At 39.5% G+C, this 12,871-nt stretch overlaps 2 protein-coding genes across 4 annotated transcripts in view; one reads left to right on the top strand and one right to left on the bottom strand.

The window, feature by feature from the left end:
• The window catches only part of pole (polymerase (DNA directed), epsilon), a 59,806-nt gene extending 49,664 nt beyond the window's left edge, over window positions 1-10,142 (bottom strand). The window contains exons 1-7 of the mRNA XM_061986415.1: window positions 10,029-10,142; window positions 9,827-9,930; window positions 7,094-7,229; window positions 6,917-6,997; window positions 1,512-1,556; window positions 1,347-1,439; window positions 1,113-1,267 (exon numbers count right to left, since the gene is read on the bottom strand). Of these exons, the coding sequence (XP_061842399.1) occupies window positions 1,113-1,267; window positions 1,347-1,439; window positions 1,512-1,556; window positions 6,917-6,997; window positions 7,094-7,229; window positions 9,827-9,894 (578 nt within the window). The 5' untranslated portion in view covers window positions 9,895-9,930; window positions 10,029-10,142. The remainder of the gene's footprint in view (window positions 1-1,112; window positions 1,268-1,346; window positions 1,440-1,511; window positions 1,557-6,916; window positions 6,998-7,093; window positions 7,230-9,826; window positions 9,931-10,028) is intronic.
• Window positions 10,143-10,541: 399 nt separating this feature from the next.
• acacb (acetyl-CoA carboxylase beta) overlaps window positions 10,542-12,871 on the top strand; it is a 55,681-nt gene continuing 53,351 nt past the window's right edge. For all 3 annotated transcript variants that reach the window (XR_012050747.1, XM_072914346.1, XM_072914345.1), the window contains exon 1: window positions 10,542-10,581. The gene's annotated coding sequence lies outside the window, so the exon portion shown is untranslated. The remainder of the gene's footprint in view (window positions 10,582-12,871) is intronic.

Below are 12,871 nucleotides of genomic sequence, written 5' to 3'. Positions count from 1 at the left end.
AGAAAGGCACCGCACGCGCGCAGAAAGGCACCGCGCGTGCGCAAAAGGGTGTCGCGCGCGCGCACGAAGTGGAGAATCAGCACGCGATAACAGTTTTTATGCGCTTGGATTTTTGGCACTAATGTGACGCCATAAACTTCTCTGTGTGTGGCTGAGTCAAGGAAATTGGTATCAAGACTCTACCGGATAAATATGCCTCGTTTATGCACGGGTAAGGTTGCATTTCAAGATTTAACTTTGCGTCTACTGATGTTTGTTGCTGTTGCACGCACCGTTTACGAGTCGCGTGTTTTCCCTGTCTTTATCAAAATACAACTATAGATGTCAACATTGTGTATGTGCTGAAAGCTTCATATATGATGGTTACCTTAGGTAAAAACTTAACTCTTTTAGGTTTTGCACATATTTGCTTTCTTTTATGCAGATTCCCCGAGTTCAACATAGTCTTTATTGAAAGACTATATTCCTTTTTACACCTTCTCATGTCGTAGCAAACATGTGTTAAAGAAATACAAATAATATTAAAATAACACTAAAATGGAAAATCATAAATGTTAAAAGTACAGTATATCAAACAAAATTGAACAAATTGATCACTGTTTTGTCTTAAATATATGTAATGTCTGTTTTCAGCATTTTTTTTTTTTTTTTTTACAAAATAAAAAAATATCGAAATGGCCACCGCATATTTTGACTTTTCGTTATGTGGACCTTGGTGGACAAAGATTGAACACACCTGAATTAAATTGAGTTCAGTTAATTTCAATGGGTGACCGTAGTTTGAGATTCAAGTGTTTTGAGTTAAGAGCTTTGTCAAAGAACTAATTAAGCTCCTAAAGTAATGTACCATATGTATTAATTTTTTAAATGGTATTTTAATGTCAAGATGTTATGTTGCGCCTAACTGGCAGAAAATATAGTCTGTTGTGTTTGTGTGTGGCCTCACAATAAAAGATCATTGCCATCTGCCACGTTACTGTCAGAGCACACGTTGCTGATCCAATAAAATAAGCACTTTTTCCACAACTAAAAATCATTACCAACTCATTTGTATAGGTATTAAAATATATACATAGGAAGTTGCACAAAAATAACAAAAACATCCTCAATACCTTGATAACATTGAAGTGTAGACATCATTGGACTGCTCTTTTTCTCGGTTTTTTCGCACTGCCGGGGAAATCTCCCGCTTTACCTTCATGAGGTCATCTACCGTGCTGAATGACAGCTTAATGTATCCTCGCTTTAGTCCAACCAGGTGGTTCGGCTGGGCAACAAAAGAGAAGAGCAGTTTAAAGATATTTGTGAGAGTGAGGGCTTTTTAGACAGCAAAAAATCCCTCTCACCAGATCAAGATCCTCTTTAGGGACAATTTCAAGCTTGGACACTTTTCCTTGGAACTTCCTTGACAGATATGAGATAACTTCTCTTTCACAGTTCTGCAAAAGTGTTCTATGAGTCATCACACATTTTGGGCTTTGACATAAACCCTATTTCATGCCCAGACTTACCTTTTTTGTGGCAACATAAAAATAAGGCTTGAAAGGGAGCGCAACCTATAAACAGACCAGATACAATTAGGTAACAATTAATTTATACACGTAGGTAAAAATACATAAAATGTAAACTGCTAGACCCCAAAAATATTGATAGACCGCCTTTAGCTTTGAATAGGCCACACTTCAATTGTGGCATCATTTCTACAACAAATGTCACTATTTATTTCTGTTCAGAGTCACATCATTTTTTTCTCCAAGATAATAATGATTTGAGATTTAGGCTACCGGTACTAGAGAAAAAAAAAGTTATCTCCACCCAATCCAAAAGACCCTCAATGAGGTTCAGGTCTGGACTCTGGCGCAAAAATTATGTCTCATGCTCCCTGACGCACTCTTTCACATGCACATATAGAGCCTGATTGTTATCTTGGACACTATGTACCGTGATTTTCGGACTATAAGTCGCTCCTGAGTATAAGTCGCACCGGCCAAAAATGCATAATAAAGAAGGAAAAAAACATATATAAGTCGCACTGGAGTATAAGTCACATTTTTTGGGGAAATGTATTTGATAAAACCCAACACCAAGAATAGACGTTTGAAAGGCAATTTAAAATAAATAAAGAATAGTGAACAACAGGCTGAATAAGTGTATGTTATATGAGGCATAAATAACCAACTGAGAACGTGCCTGGTATGTTAACGTAACATATTATGGTAAAAGTCATTCAAATAACTATAACATATAGAACATGCTGTGCATTTACCAAACAAACAATCTGTCACTCCTAATCGCTAAATCCCATGAAATCTTATACGTCTAGTCTCTTAAGTGAATGAGCTAAATAATATTATTTGATATTTTACGGTAATGTGTTAATAATTTTACACATAAGTCGCACCGCCGGCCAAACTATGAAAAAAACTGCGACTTATAGTCCGAAAAATACGGTAGTTGTTTAGGGCCACATGATTATGGCGACCTCAGTAGCTGATCATCACCTGGTCTACTTCTATGCACTGAATGACCAAATTGAAACAATTATACTTCGTCTCTGCTAAACTTTTATTCAGTGTTCTTTTTTATGTTCTTTATTATAGTTTCAATTTAGTTCAGCAGCATTGCAGCCGCGTCCAATCAAAAGCCCATAGAGATAATCGCTCTTTTAGCATTGCTTCAAATGCCGTCCTTGTGACAGATCTATAAACATATTTCTAAAACGACTATTTAAGTTTATATTGTGGCCAAACCTTTTCCAAAAATATATCATGTCTAAAGAACATTTCTTTTGTCATAGTTTATGCCCATTTATTTTGTTTTGCGTACTTTTTCAAATAATGCAGAGGCAGTATAGCGGTTTTCAATTGGCTTTACTGCGGCAGGCAATATCAAATACTTTTCTTCACTCTTGGATGTATCAAAATTTTTTTTTAAAACCGTTTCATAAAGATTTTGGACATTATCTGGAATTTAAACACATGAATTTTTATTTGGACTGAAATTTTAGTATCAATGTAGTCTAGTTATTGTTAATTTTTTATTTAAAGGTAGTACAAATCTTTACATAACTTTTAAAATATTAATAATAAAATTTCCCAATACCTAAATATAAATGTACTTGAACTGCATTATTATTGGTTGCGTCTTTTATGTACACACTATGACTCCCGTAGCCAAATATACTTCTGGTCGCCAAGAGTACAGTAAACCCTCGTCCATCACTAATATTTAGTTCCAGGCATGGCCGTGGTAAATTAATTTCCGTGAAGTAGGAATGATTATAATATTTTTATTACTAGATCATAAAAATGTGTTTAAGAATTCCTAAATACATTTTTTAACGTGAATAAAGCCCTCTAGACGTGAAATACCACCCACATAGTCACCTTTAAAAGCCACAAACTTTGAGGCACAATGAGGCAAGGGACGGTTACTGCAAGATTCACTAAGTTGCAGTCAGCCTTATAGCCCCTAGCGGGTTCCACAAATAATATATTGGACCGAAATGGGGTCACAAACTAAATCTTGTTTAGGCACAAAATGGTCTTGGATGATACCGTTGCCGTTAGAGAGGGAAAAAAACCACTGATAGAACAACCTGTTCATTTGGTATATTCACATAATCAGCTGGCACAATTCTTTGAGCACATACTAGGGATGTCCCAATCCGATATTTGGATCGGATCGGCCGCCGATATTTGCCAAAAAATGCGTATCGGCAAGGCATGGGAAAATGCCGATCCAGATCTAGTTTAAAAAAAAACTCCGGTCCGTGTTTTCCAACGCACAGATTCAAATAATACATTCCACTTTTCTGCTGCTCCCTATTTCCGTTCCGCATTTTCCAGCACACCTTCAACACATCCACAGGTTTATGGATTCTCACACAGTTGCTTTTAGCTGCTGGCATTGCACTACAGGCTCTTCCCACTCCTTCTTCTGTCTCCTTCTCACAGACAGCAAGCGCAACTTCTTACACACGTCACATACGTATACGTCCTCTCCCAGCAGAGAGGTAGCAGCATGGCTAACGTTAGCTGTGATGTTAGCGGAACCGCTAAGGTGCGCGCCTGCTCAAACGTCCTCTGCGCACGGCAAATCTATGCCACGCACAAAATCAAATAAAAAAATAAGCGCATAACAATTTTCGACACACGGACACGACAGAGAAAACAGTTTTCGTCATCATTGTTCAAATATTGTAACGTCTGTCGAGACGCTTATCTCCGTTCGGTGCCACACGTCCACACCATCAAAATGCCGAGGCAAAAATGTCCACATCAACACCATATGAAAAAATTAGTGATTTTTTTAGTTGTGATTTCCTTCTCTGCATGAAAGTTTAAAAGTAGCATATATTAATGCAGTATGAAGAAGAATGTTTTAATGTAGACATGCAAGCCTTGAAAGAACATTTTGAAAATCAAGACTACATTTCCTGCAAATGGGTGCATTTCTACCCTATATTTTATCTTTAGATTTATTCTCATATCAAACTCTTTTGGCTGTCTTTTTGACACTTACATCAGGCACCCCCCTCCACTCCCCGGATTATAAATAATTCAATGTGATTATCTTGTGTGATGACTGTATTATGATGATAGTATATATCTGTATCATGAATCAATTTAAGTGGACGCCGACTTAAACAAGTTGAAAAACTTATTCGGGTGTTACCATTTAGTGGTCAATTGTACGGAATATGTACTTCACTGTGCAACCTACTAATAAAAGTCTCAATCAATCAATCAAAACACATAGGAATCATCATACTGCTGTGATTATATGCATCAAGTGTTCATTCAAGGCTAAAGCAAAATATTGAAATATATATTGTGTATCGCAATATGGCCTTAAATTATCGCAATATTAAAAAAAGGCCATATCGCCCAGCCCTAGTTTCAATGATGCCATTTCTGTTTGTCATGTATAATTTTGTCTACTTTGTGTTTATCCTTGAATAAACAGGTCAGTTTCTTGTTACCAACCATTGTGTATTATTCAAACTCCCCTAATTCAGCTGGCTAGTTGTTATCAAGAGTACTAAAACCCTTTTCAACATGATTCTGACAACTAAGTAGGCTAAATAACTTTAAACTTTAATACATGCTCGGATAGGCCAGTATCGGTCAGTATCGGTATCGGTCAGTATCGGTATCGGATCGGAAGTGCAAAAACAATATCGGTATCGGATCGGAAGTGCAAAAACCTGGATCGGGACATCCCTAGCACATACAGTTGCTAAACTAACACCTGACTTGCTGACTGCAGCAACCCCAACCCTACAGTATCTGTAGGGTGTGAATCGATAAGCATCTAACGATTTGATCCGATTTTGATTCCAGGGTTGACGATTTGATTCAGAATCGATTCTTGATTCAACACAATTCTCTATTCAAACCGATTCTCGCAATGTGTTATTTGGTATAATATTTATAATGAAATTTTTTCAAAACAGATTAGAGGGTATAAAAGCTCCTTCTGGTTGCCTGGAGGTAGGTATTGAAATTTATTTTTAAAACTGGATTTTTATTTTTTTAAAATTCAATTTTGAGTTGACTTAGAATCGAGATGATTAAGAATTGCGATTCAGATGTGAAACTATTTTTTGTGTGCTTCCCGAATATTTAAAGTAGACCTACGCAATCTTTCTTTAGTATGCTGCCCTTGGTGGAAAAATGACTGCAAATAAAACTCAAACTGTAACATAACCTCATGTTAGACATAAGCAATATTAATGTACTTATTGGTAAGATATCCAAAGTGCAAGTGATGTATACGCCAATAAAATGGCCCCGGACCATTTTATTGGCGTATACATCACATTTGTTTTGTCAGCTAGAGCACAAAGCTAAATAGAATATTATCTAGTAGGTGTGTGAATATTTGAGCGCCTGACGATTCGATCCAATTCCGGTTCCTGGGGTGACGATTAGATTCAGAATGGGTTCTCGATTCAAACCGATTTTTGCAATTCATTATTGGGTATAAAAATTATAATGAAACTTTTTCAAAAACAGGTTAGAGATTACAAAAGATCCTTTGAGTTGCATGTTATTGTTCTGAAAATAGGGGTGCACAAAAAAAAATCAATTCACATCCGAAACACGATTCTTTTTCATCTGGATCCTAAATCGATTCATCATTTATATTCATTTTTATTAGAATCTACTTTTAGGCTGTGTCCATGCAAGCCGATTAAGCTTTTATAACCTGCAACTTGTTTCGAAAAAGTTTCGTTATGAATATTACACCAACTAACACATTGCGAGAGTCGGTTTGAAACGAGAATGGTGTTGAATCAATCAAATTTTCACCCCAGAAATTGGATCGAATCTTTAAGTGCCCAATGATTCAGACTCCTACTAAAAATGTATTCTAAAAATAGATTCTTATTAATATATATACAGGTCAAAAGTTTGGACACACCTTCTCATTCACAACACAACTGATGGTCCCAACCTCATTGATAAAGCAAGAAATTCCACTAATCAACCCTGATAAGGCACACCTGTGAAGTGAAAACCATTTCAGAGGACTACCTCTTGAAGCTCATCGAGAGAATGCCAAGAGTGTGCAAAGCAGTAATCAGAGCAAAGGGTGGCTATTTTGAAAAAACTAGAATATAAAACATGTTTTCAGTTATTTCACCTTTTTTTGCATAACTCTACATTTGTTCATTCATACTTTTGAGGCCTTCAGTGACAATATATAATGTAAATAGTCGGGAAAATAAAGAAAATGCATTAAATGAGAAGGTGTGTCCAAACCTTTGGCCTGTACTGTAGATTTTTATAGAAAATTCTGAAGCGATTTTTTTTGCATCCTTCCCTATTTGTTAGTACAATCTAGGCAATTATCTTTTTTTGGCTAAGCAATGCACTCTTTCTGCATAAGGCTTTCTTCCACAACGCACCTTAAACCTGCTTCCATCCTCCTGATAAAAATAGTAGTCCACAGCACTGATCATTCTTTTGTCTTCGTCCAGGATCTCAGCCTGAAAGTGCATATAAACCATGTTTCACTATTTCATTGCAAGTTCTAAGTGACCAAAACAAGACAAAAGTTCACAAAGAGGTGTTTGTTGACCTACAGGATGCATGTTGATCAACCAGCCAGTTTTCTCTCCAGGTTCCTTCATTCTCTCGAACCCGAAACGGCTGTCCATCTCGTCTGTGAACTGGCTGCGCTCCAGCCTCTTGAGGGCCGACATGGACGCACCATCGTCCCTGGTTTGGTTAAACACATTGCTGTCCTTCATCCACTTATAAAACGTCAACAAGCAAGCCAGTTGGTATTGTGTGCCAAAATGTGAATGCCTGCCAAAAATTGCTTTCCTGTCGCAGGAGCTCGCTAAACCTGCATCTCTTGGCTTTGTCTGTCCACAGCGGATTACTAGGTGTAAGACTAACACGTTACCTTGGTGGTTATTGTAACGCTACGTGTTTGACATTATTCAAGCCTTTATCGTGTCCGGAAAATGACAGTTTGCCTTTTCTGTGGTATTGATGAGATTTAAAAGGACTGTTGGTAGTCCGATGTTGATGTGATAAAACCTCTTTCTTGTTTGGAAGATGCATACAATTGTAACTGTTATTTTTTCGTGCACATAATAAATATAAAGTGTTTGGATGTATTCATTTATGTAAAATTGGCATTAAATGTCGCCGGTAAGGTCTATTCAGGTCTACTGGAGAGGAGGCGACGCCGGATAGTCGAACCTCGGATTCAGGTGGAACAGTGTGGTTTTCGTCCTGGTCGTGGAACTGTGGACCAGCTCTATACTATTGGCAGGGTCCTTGAGGGTGCATGGGAGTTTGCCCAACCAGTCTACATGTGTTTTGTGGACTTGGAGAAGGCATTCGATCGGAAGTCCTGTGGGGAGTGCTCAGAGAGTATGGGGTATCGGACTGTCTGATTGTGGCGGTCCGCTCCCTGTACGATCAGTGTCAGAGCTTGGTCCGCATTGCCGGCAGTAAGTCGGACACATTTCCAGTGAGGGTTGGACTCCGCCAAGGCTACCCTTTGTCACCGATTCTGTTCATAACTTTTATGGACAGAATTTCTAGGCGCAGTCAGGGCGTTGAGGGGATCTGTTTTGGTGGCTGCAGGATTAGGTCTCTGCTTTTTGCAGATGATGTGGTCCTGATGGCTTCATCTGGCCAGGATCTTCAGCTCTCATTGGATCCGTTCGCAGCCGAGTGTGAAGTGACTGGGATGAGAATCAGCACCTCCAAGTCCGAGTCCATGGTTTTCGCCCGGAAAAGGGTGGAGCGCCATCTCCGGGGAGACCCTGCCCCAAGTGGAGGAGTTCAAGTACCTCTGAGTCTTGTTCACGAGTGAAGGAAAAGTGGATCGTGAGATCGACAGGCGGATCGGTGCGGCGTCTTCAGTAATGCAGACGCTGTATCGATTCGTTGTGGTGAAGAAGGAGCTGAGCTGGAAGGCAAAGCTCTCAATTTACCGGTCGATCTACGTTCCCATCCTCACCTATGGTCATGAGCAATGGGTTATGACCGAAAAGACAAGATCACGGGTACAAGCGCCCGAAATGAGTTTCCTCCGCCGGGTGGCGGGGCTCTCCCTTAGAGATAGGGTGAGAAGCTCTGTCATCCGGGAGGAGCTCAAAGTAAAGCCGCTGCTCCTTCACATCGAGAGGAGCCAGATGAGGTGGTTCAGGCATCTGGTCAGGATGCCACCCAAACGCCTCCCTGGGAGGTGTTTAGGGCACGTCCGACCGGTAGGAGGCCACGGGGAAGACCCAGGACACGTTGGGAAGACTATGTCTCCCGGCTGGCCTGGGAACGCCTCGGGAGGAGCTGGACGAAGTGGCTGGGGAGAGGAAAATGTGGGCTTCCCTGCTTAGGCTGCTCCCCCACGACCCGACCTCGGATAAGCGGAAGAAGATGGATGGATGGATGACAAGAAGTGATTCAACGTAATATTTTGATATTTACACATCGCATATTTACACATGCATATTTTACCACAGTACCCTTATGAGCATTGCAAATATCAAAATGAAGTACTTATTGTACCGTTTATTTATTGAAATACCCCTTACAAAGCTAAAATATACCTAAACGGCCACTTTGTTGCTGCCAAAAATTTATTTCAAGTAATATTTTGATACTGACACATCTTATCTCTGCATATTTTACTAGAATACACTTATGGGCATTACATTTTTCAAAATCAAGTACCTACTGTACTGTTTACTTGTTGAAATACCCTTTTTAGAGCAAATATCTACCAAAATGGCCACTTTGTTGCTGCCAAAAATTGATTTCAAGTAATAGTGAAGTGAATTATATTTATATAGCGCTTTTCTCTAGTGACTCAAAGCGCTTTTACTTAGTGAACCCCAATATCGAAGTTACATTGTGGGTGGCAGTGGGAGCAGGTGGGTAAAGTGGCTTGCCCAAAGACACAACAGCAGTGACTAGGATGGCGGAAGCGGGGATCGAACCTGGAACCCTCAAGTTGCTGGCACAGTCACTCTACCACATCTTATCTCTGCATATTCTACTCGAATGCCCGTATGAGCATTACATATATCAAAATCAGGTATCTACTGTACTGTTGGCTTGTTGAAATACCCTTTTTAGTGCAAATATCAGACACGATACAGGCTTAAATAATGTCAAACCGTTGCGTTACAATAACCACGAAGATAAAGTGTTATAGTCTTCCACCTAGTAATCCGCTGTGGACAGACGAAGCCAAGAGATGCGCGCCCCCGCGACACGAAATACATTTTTGGCAGGCACTCACATTTTGGCACAACACCGGTCTGTATGTGGATAATGGACGCGGAACTACTTACTGGTTCTCCTGGTCTCCACCTTGACCTCGGCGGTCCGATTTGTACCTTCCGCTATTTTGCAACACCATTTTGCGCGGTCGGGTTACAACAGGTAACGTGGTCACCTGCTCCGATTTGGTGTTATATATGAGAAAAAAAGGCACATTTGTAAATATCTGAGATACTGAAAAACTTCCGCCCGTGTTCCTCAGACAGTATTTACCTAGTTTGGCGCGCTCTTTCTGTCCAGTTCTCGCGAGATCATCACGTCGACGGTTCGAAGCAAGATCGTTTATTTTCTTCAACACACTCACTCTTGAAACGCTTCAGGGTGACTTTCTGAAACATATTGAGCGAGTGTGTCGCATAAAATGGCAACGCCGTAGCATATGAGAAGCTGCAAGCGAATAAATATCAAACTACGGATGGATACGTCCATGTTATTTACACCAAAAGGACAAGCGGTAGAAAATGGATGAATGGATGCTGATCTACATTAATTTTCTTTCGCGGATTTGGATTTCATGCATGTATACATATATCGCAATAAAGCGATTCTGACGTGCTTTAGTTGCACGCACATGAAACATTAAAAGCTTTCATGTCACGAACATATTAATTCATTGTTGGAATTTTTTGGACCGGCATAGCAATCTTCTGTATAAACGATCTTTGAGCTTTGTCTCGTGGGGGAGGAGCTTCGCTGCCATACACATGTTTACTATGTAGGGGGGGAGGGGTGCACTGGGGAGTGACTGACAAGGAGCAGGCTGCTGGTAGGTGCATTTGACACCTGTGACATTACTTTATTATGAAATGCAAACTGAACTCAAAGTGAATGATATTAAGGGGGCGTTTGGAGCAATGTAAAGCTGTCTTACTCATTAACCGTCGGGGCTTGTTAAGCACGGAGTGTGTCTACTGCTAGCTAGCCTGCTAGCATCACTGTGTGTGAAACCTTGCCCGTTATCTTCAACCCTGACTACAAATCAATGCTTTTTTCAGACCACAATCGGGACAAACATGCTAAATTTCCTTAATTAATTTTTGTTTGGATTATAAAAATAACAATTTTGTCAACTTAAACTTTTCTCTACGAAAAAGTCATATTGCACATCAATGCATTGTTGTCTGTATTGTATACAGTTAGGAAGCTATATGCTATAATTTATTTACTTAAAGTGACAGGAAAACTTAATTTACAATACTTGGGATTATTTTTAAAGGACATTTTGAAATGGTCAGTGCTTATTTATTTACTTAAGGTGACAGGAAAACTTAATTTACAATACTTTGGAATTATTTCTAAAGGACACTTTGAAATGGTCAGTGCTAAATGATGCTCAGTAAGTAAAGCACATTAATTTGGAGCTTTTAATTTGATTTAGCTGTATTTTCCTAATTACAATGTCTTGCAGTGTTCTGTAGTGTTATTTTCTTCTTATGTCAGCCTTCTTCATACCCTCAGTGCTGACCTTTGCTCCATTTGAAGTAGCCACACTTGGCTCTGATGTCAGCTGTTGCTGACCGCTTACCAGACACTGCCTGAGAAATGATGTGTGCAAGCATACATTCTTGTTTTACCACGTATTATATGGCTCATACTTCAGATAGATGATTTTTTTAATTTATTTATATTTTTATTAATTATTTTCCAAAAATAACGCCGGCCAAAACATATAACAGAGGAAAAATAAAACACACAAGACAAAGCAAATAAAACCAAACCAAACAAAACAATCCCCCGCCCCCACTCACACACACATTCACACATCCATTGAGAGAAGCTTACAGGAACTAGAGATAATCCAAAATGAAAATAAATTAAAATAATAATAACAATAAAAATATATAATAATAATAATCAATCAATCAATCAAAGGTTATTTATATAGCCCTAAATCACGAGTGTCTCAAAGGCCTGCACAAGCCACAACGACATCCTCGGCTCAGATCCCACAACTAAGTTGTGACTAGTGATTAGATGTGTAAGTACGTGGTACATAATTTGGAGTATTTGTATAATACAGTATATTATGACTACTGAATAACTGTAATGATATATTCATGAACTGTGTCAAAATACGGTGTTTTCAAAATGTGATATAATCGGCAAAGAAAATATCAATCAATCAAAGTTTATTTATATATCCCTAAATCACGAGTGTCTCAAAGGGCTGCACGAGCCACAACGACATCCTTGGCTCAGATCCCACATCAGGGCAAGAAAAAACTCAACCCAATGGGATACAATGAGAAACCGTGGAAGGGACCGCATATGTGGGGACCCCCACCCCTGGGCGACCGGTGCAATGAACGTCGAGTGGATCTAGATCATAGTGTGAGAGTCCAGTCCATAGTGGGGCCAGCCGGAGATCGTGTTGGCTGGAGACAAGTCAGCAACTGATGCACAGATGAATGGTCCATCCCGGGTCCCGACTTTGAACAGCTAACACCTAATCTGAGAGCAGAAAAGAGACGGCAGATCAACTGGTCTAAAAGGGTGGTCTATTTAAAGGCTAGAGTATACAAATGCGTTTTAAGATGGGACTTAAATGCTTCTACTGAGGTAGCATCTCTAACTGTAAAATAACAATAATTCATACATTAGCCATCTGACCAAACCAGTCTATTGACTTTTGCAGTGAAGATATTTCATCACAGGGCCCCAGAAGTCCTCCCATTTTCTTTGAGTGGATTGTCCGCTGTATCGCAGTTTCTCCATATGTATAACTGAAACAAGTTCATGCAGCCAATGTTGAAAGGATGGAGGAGTTGGTGTCTTCCATTCTGCCAGTACGAGTTTCTTGGCCAGCACTGTACCCGTTAAGGGTGCAGATTATGTGTAGAGGGGAAGAGTTAATGAGTCCACTGAAAATCCAAACAGGGCTAAGTCTCTGTCAGGTAAGAATGGGCTTTGGAAAACTTCAGAAAAAAAAGAGAACATCCTTGACCAAAATGTACCGATGACTGAACAGTTCCAAAATAAATGCAACAACGTAACATTATCTACTTTACGTTTGTCACAGGTTGGGGACACAACAGGATATCATTTATGTAACATAG

The sequence above is a fragment of the Nerophis lumbriciformis genome, linkage group LG12 (genome assembly GCF_033978685.3).
Source record: "Nerophis lumbriciformis linkage group LG12, RoL_Nlum_v2.1, whole genome shotgun sequence".
NCBI classification, from domain to species: Eukaryota; Metazoa; Chordata; class Actinopteri; order Syngnathiformes; family Syngnathidae; genus Nerophis; species Nerophis lumbriciformis.
The sequence above is the reverse complement of the archived record's forward strand: the minus strand, read 5'-3'. Positions and strand labels throughout refer to the sequence as shown.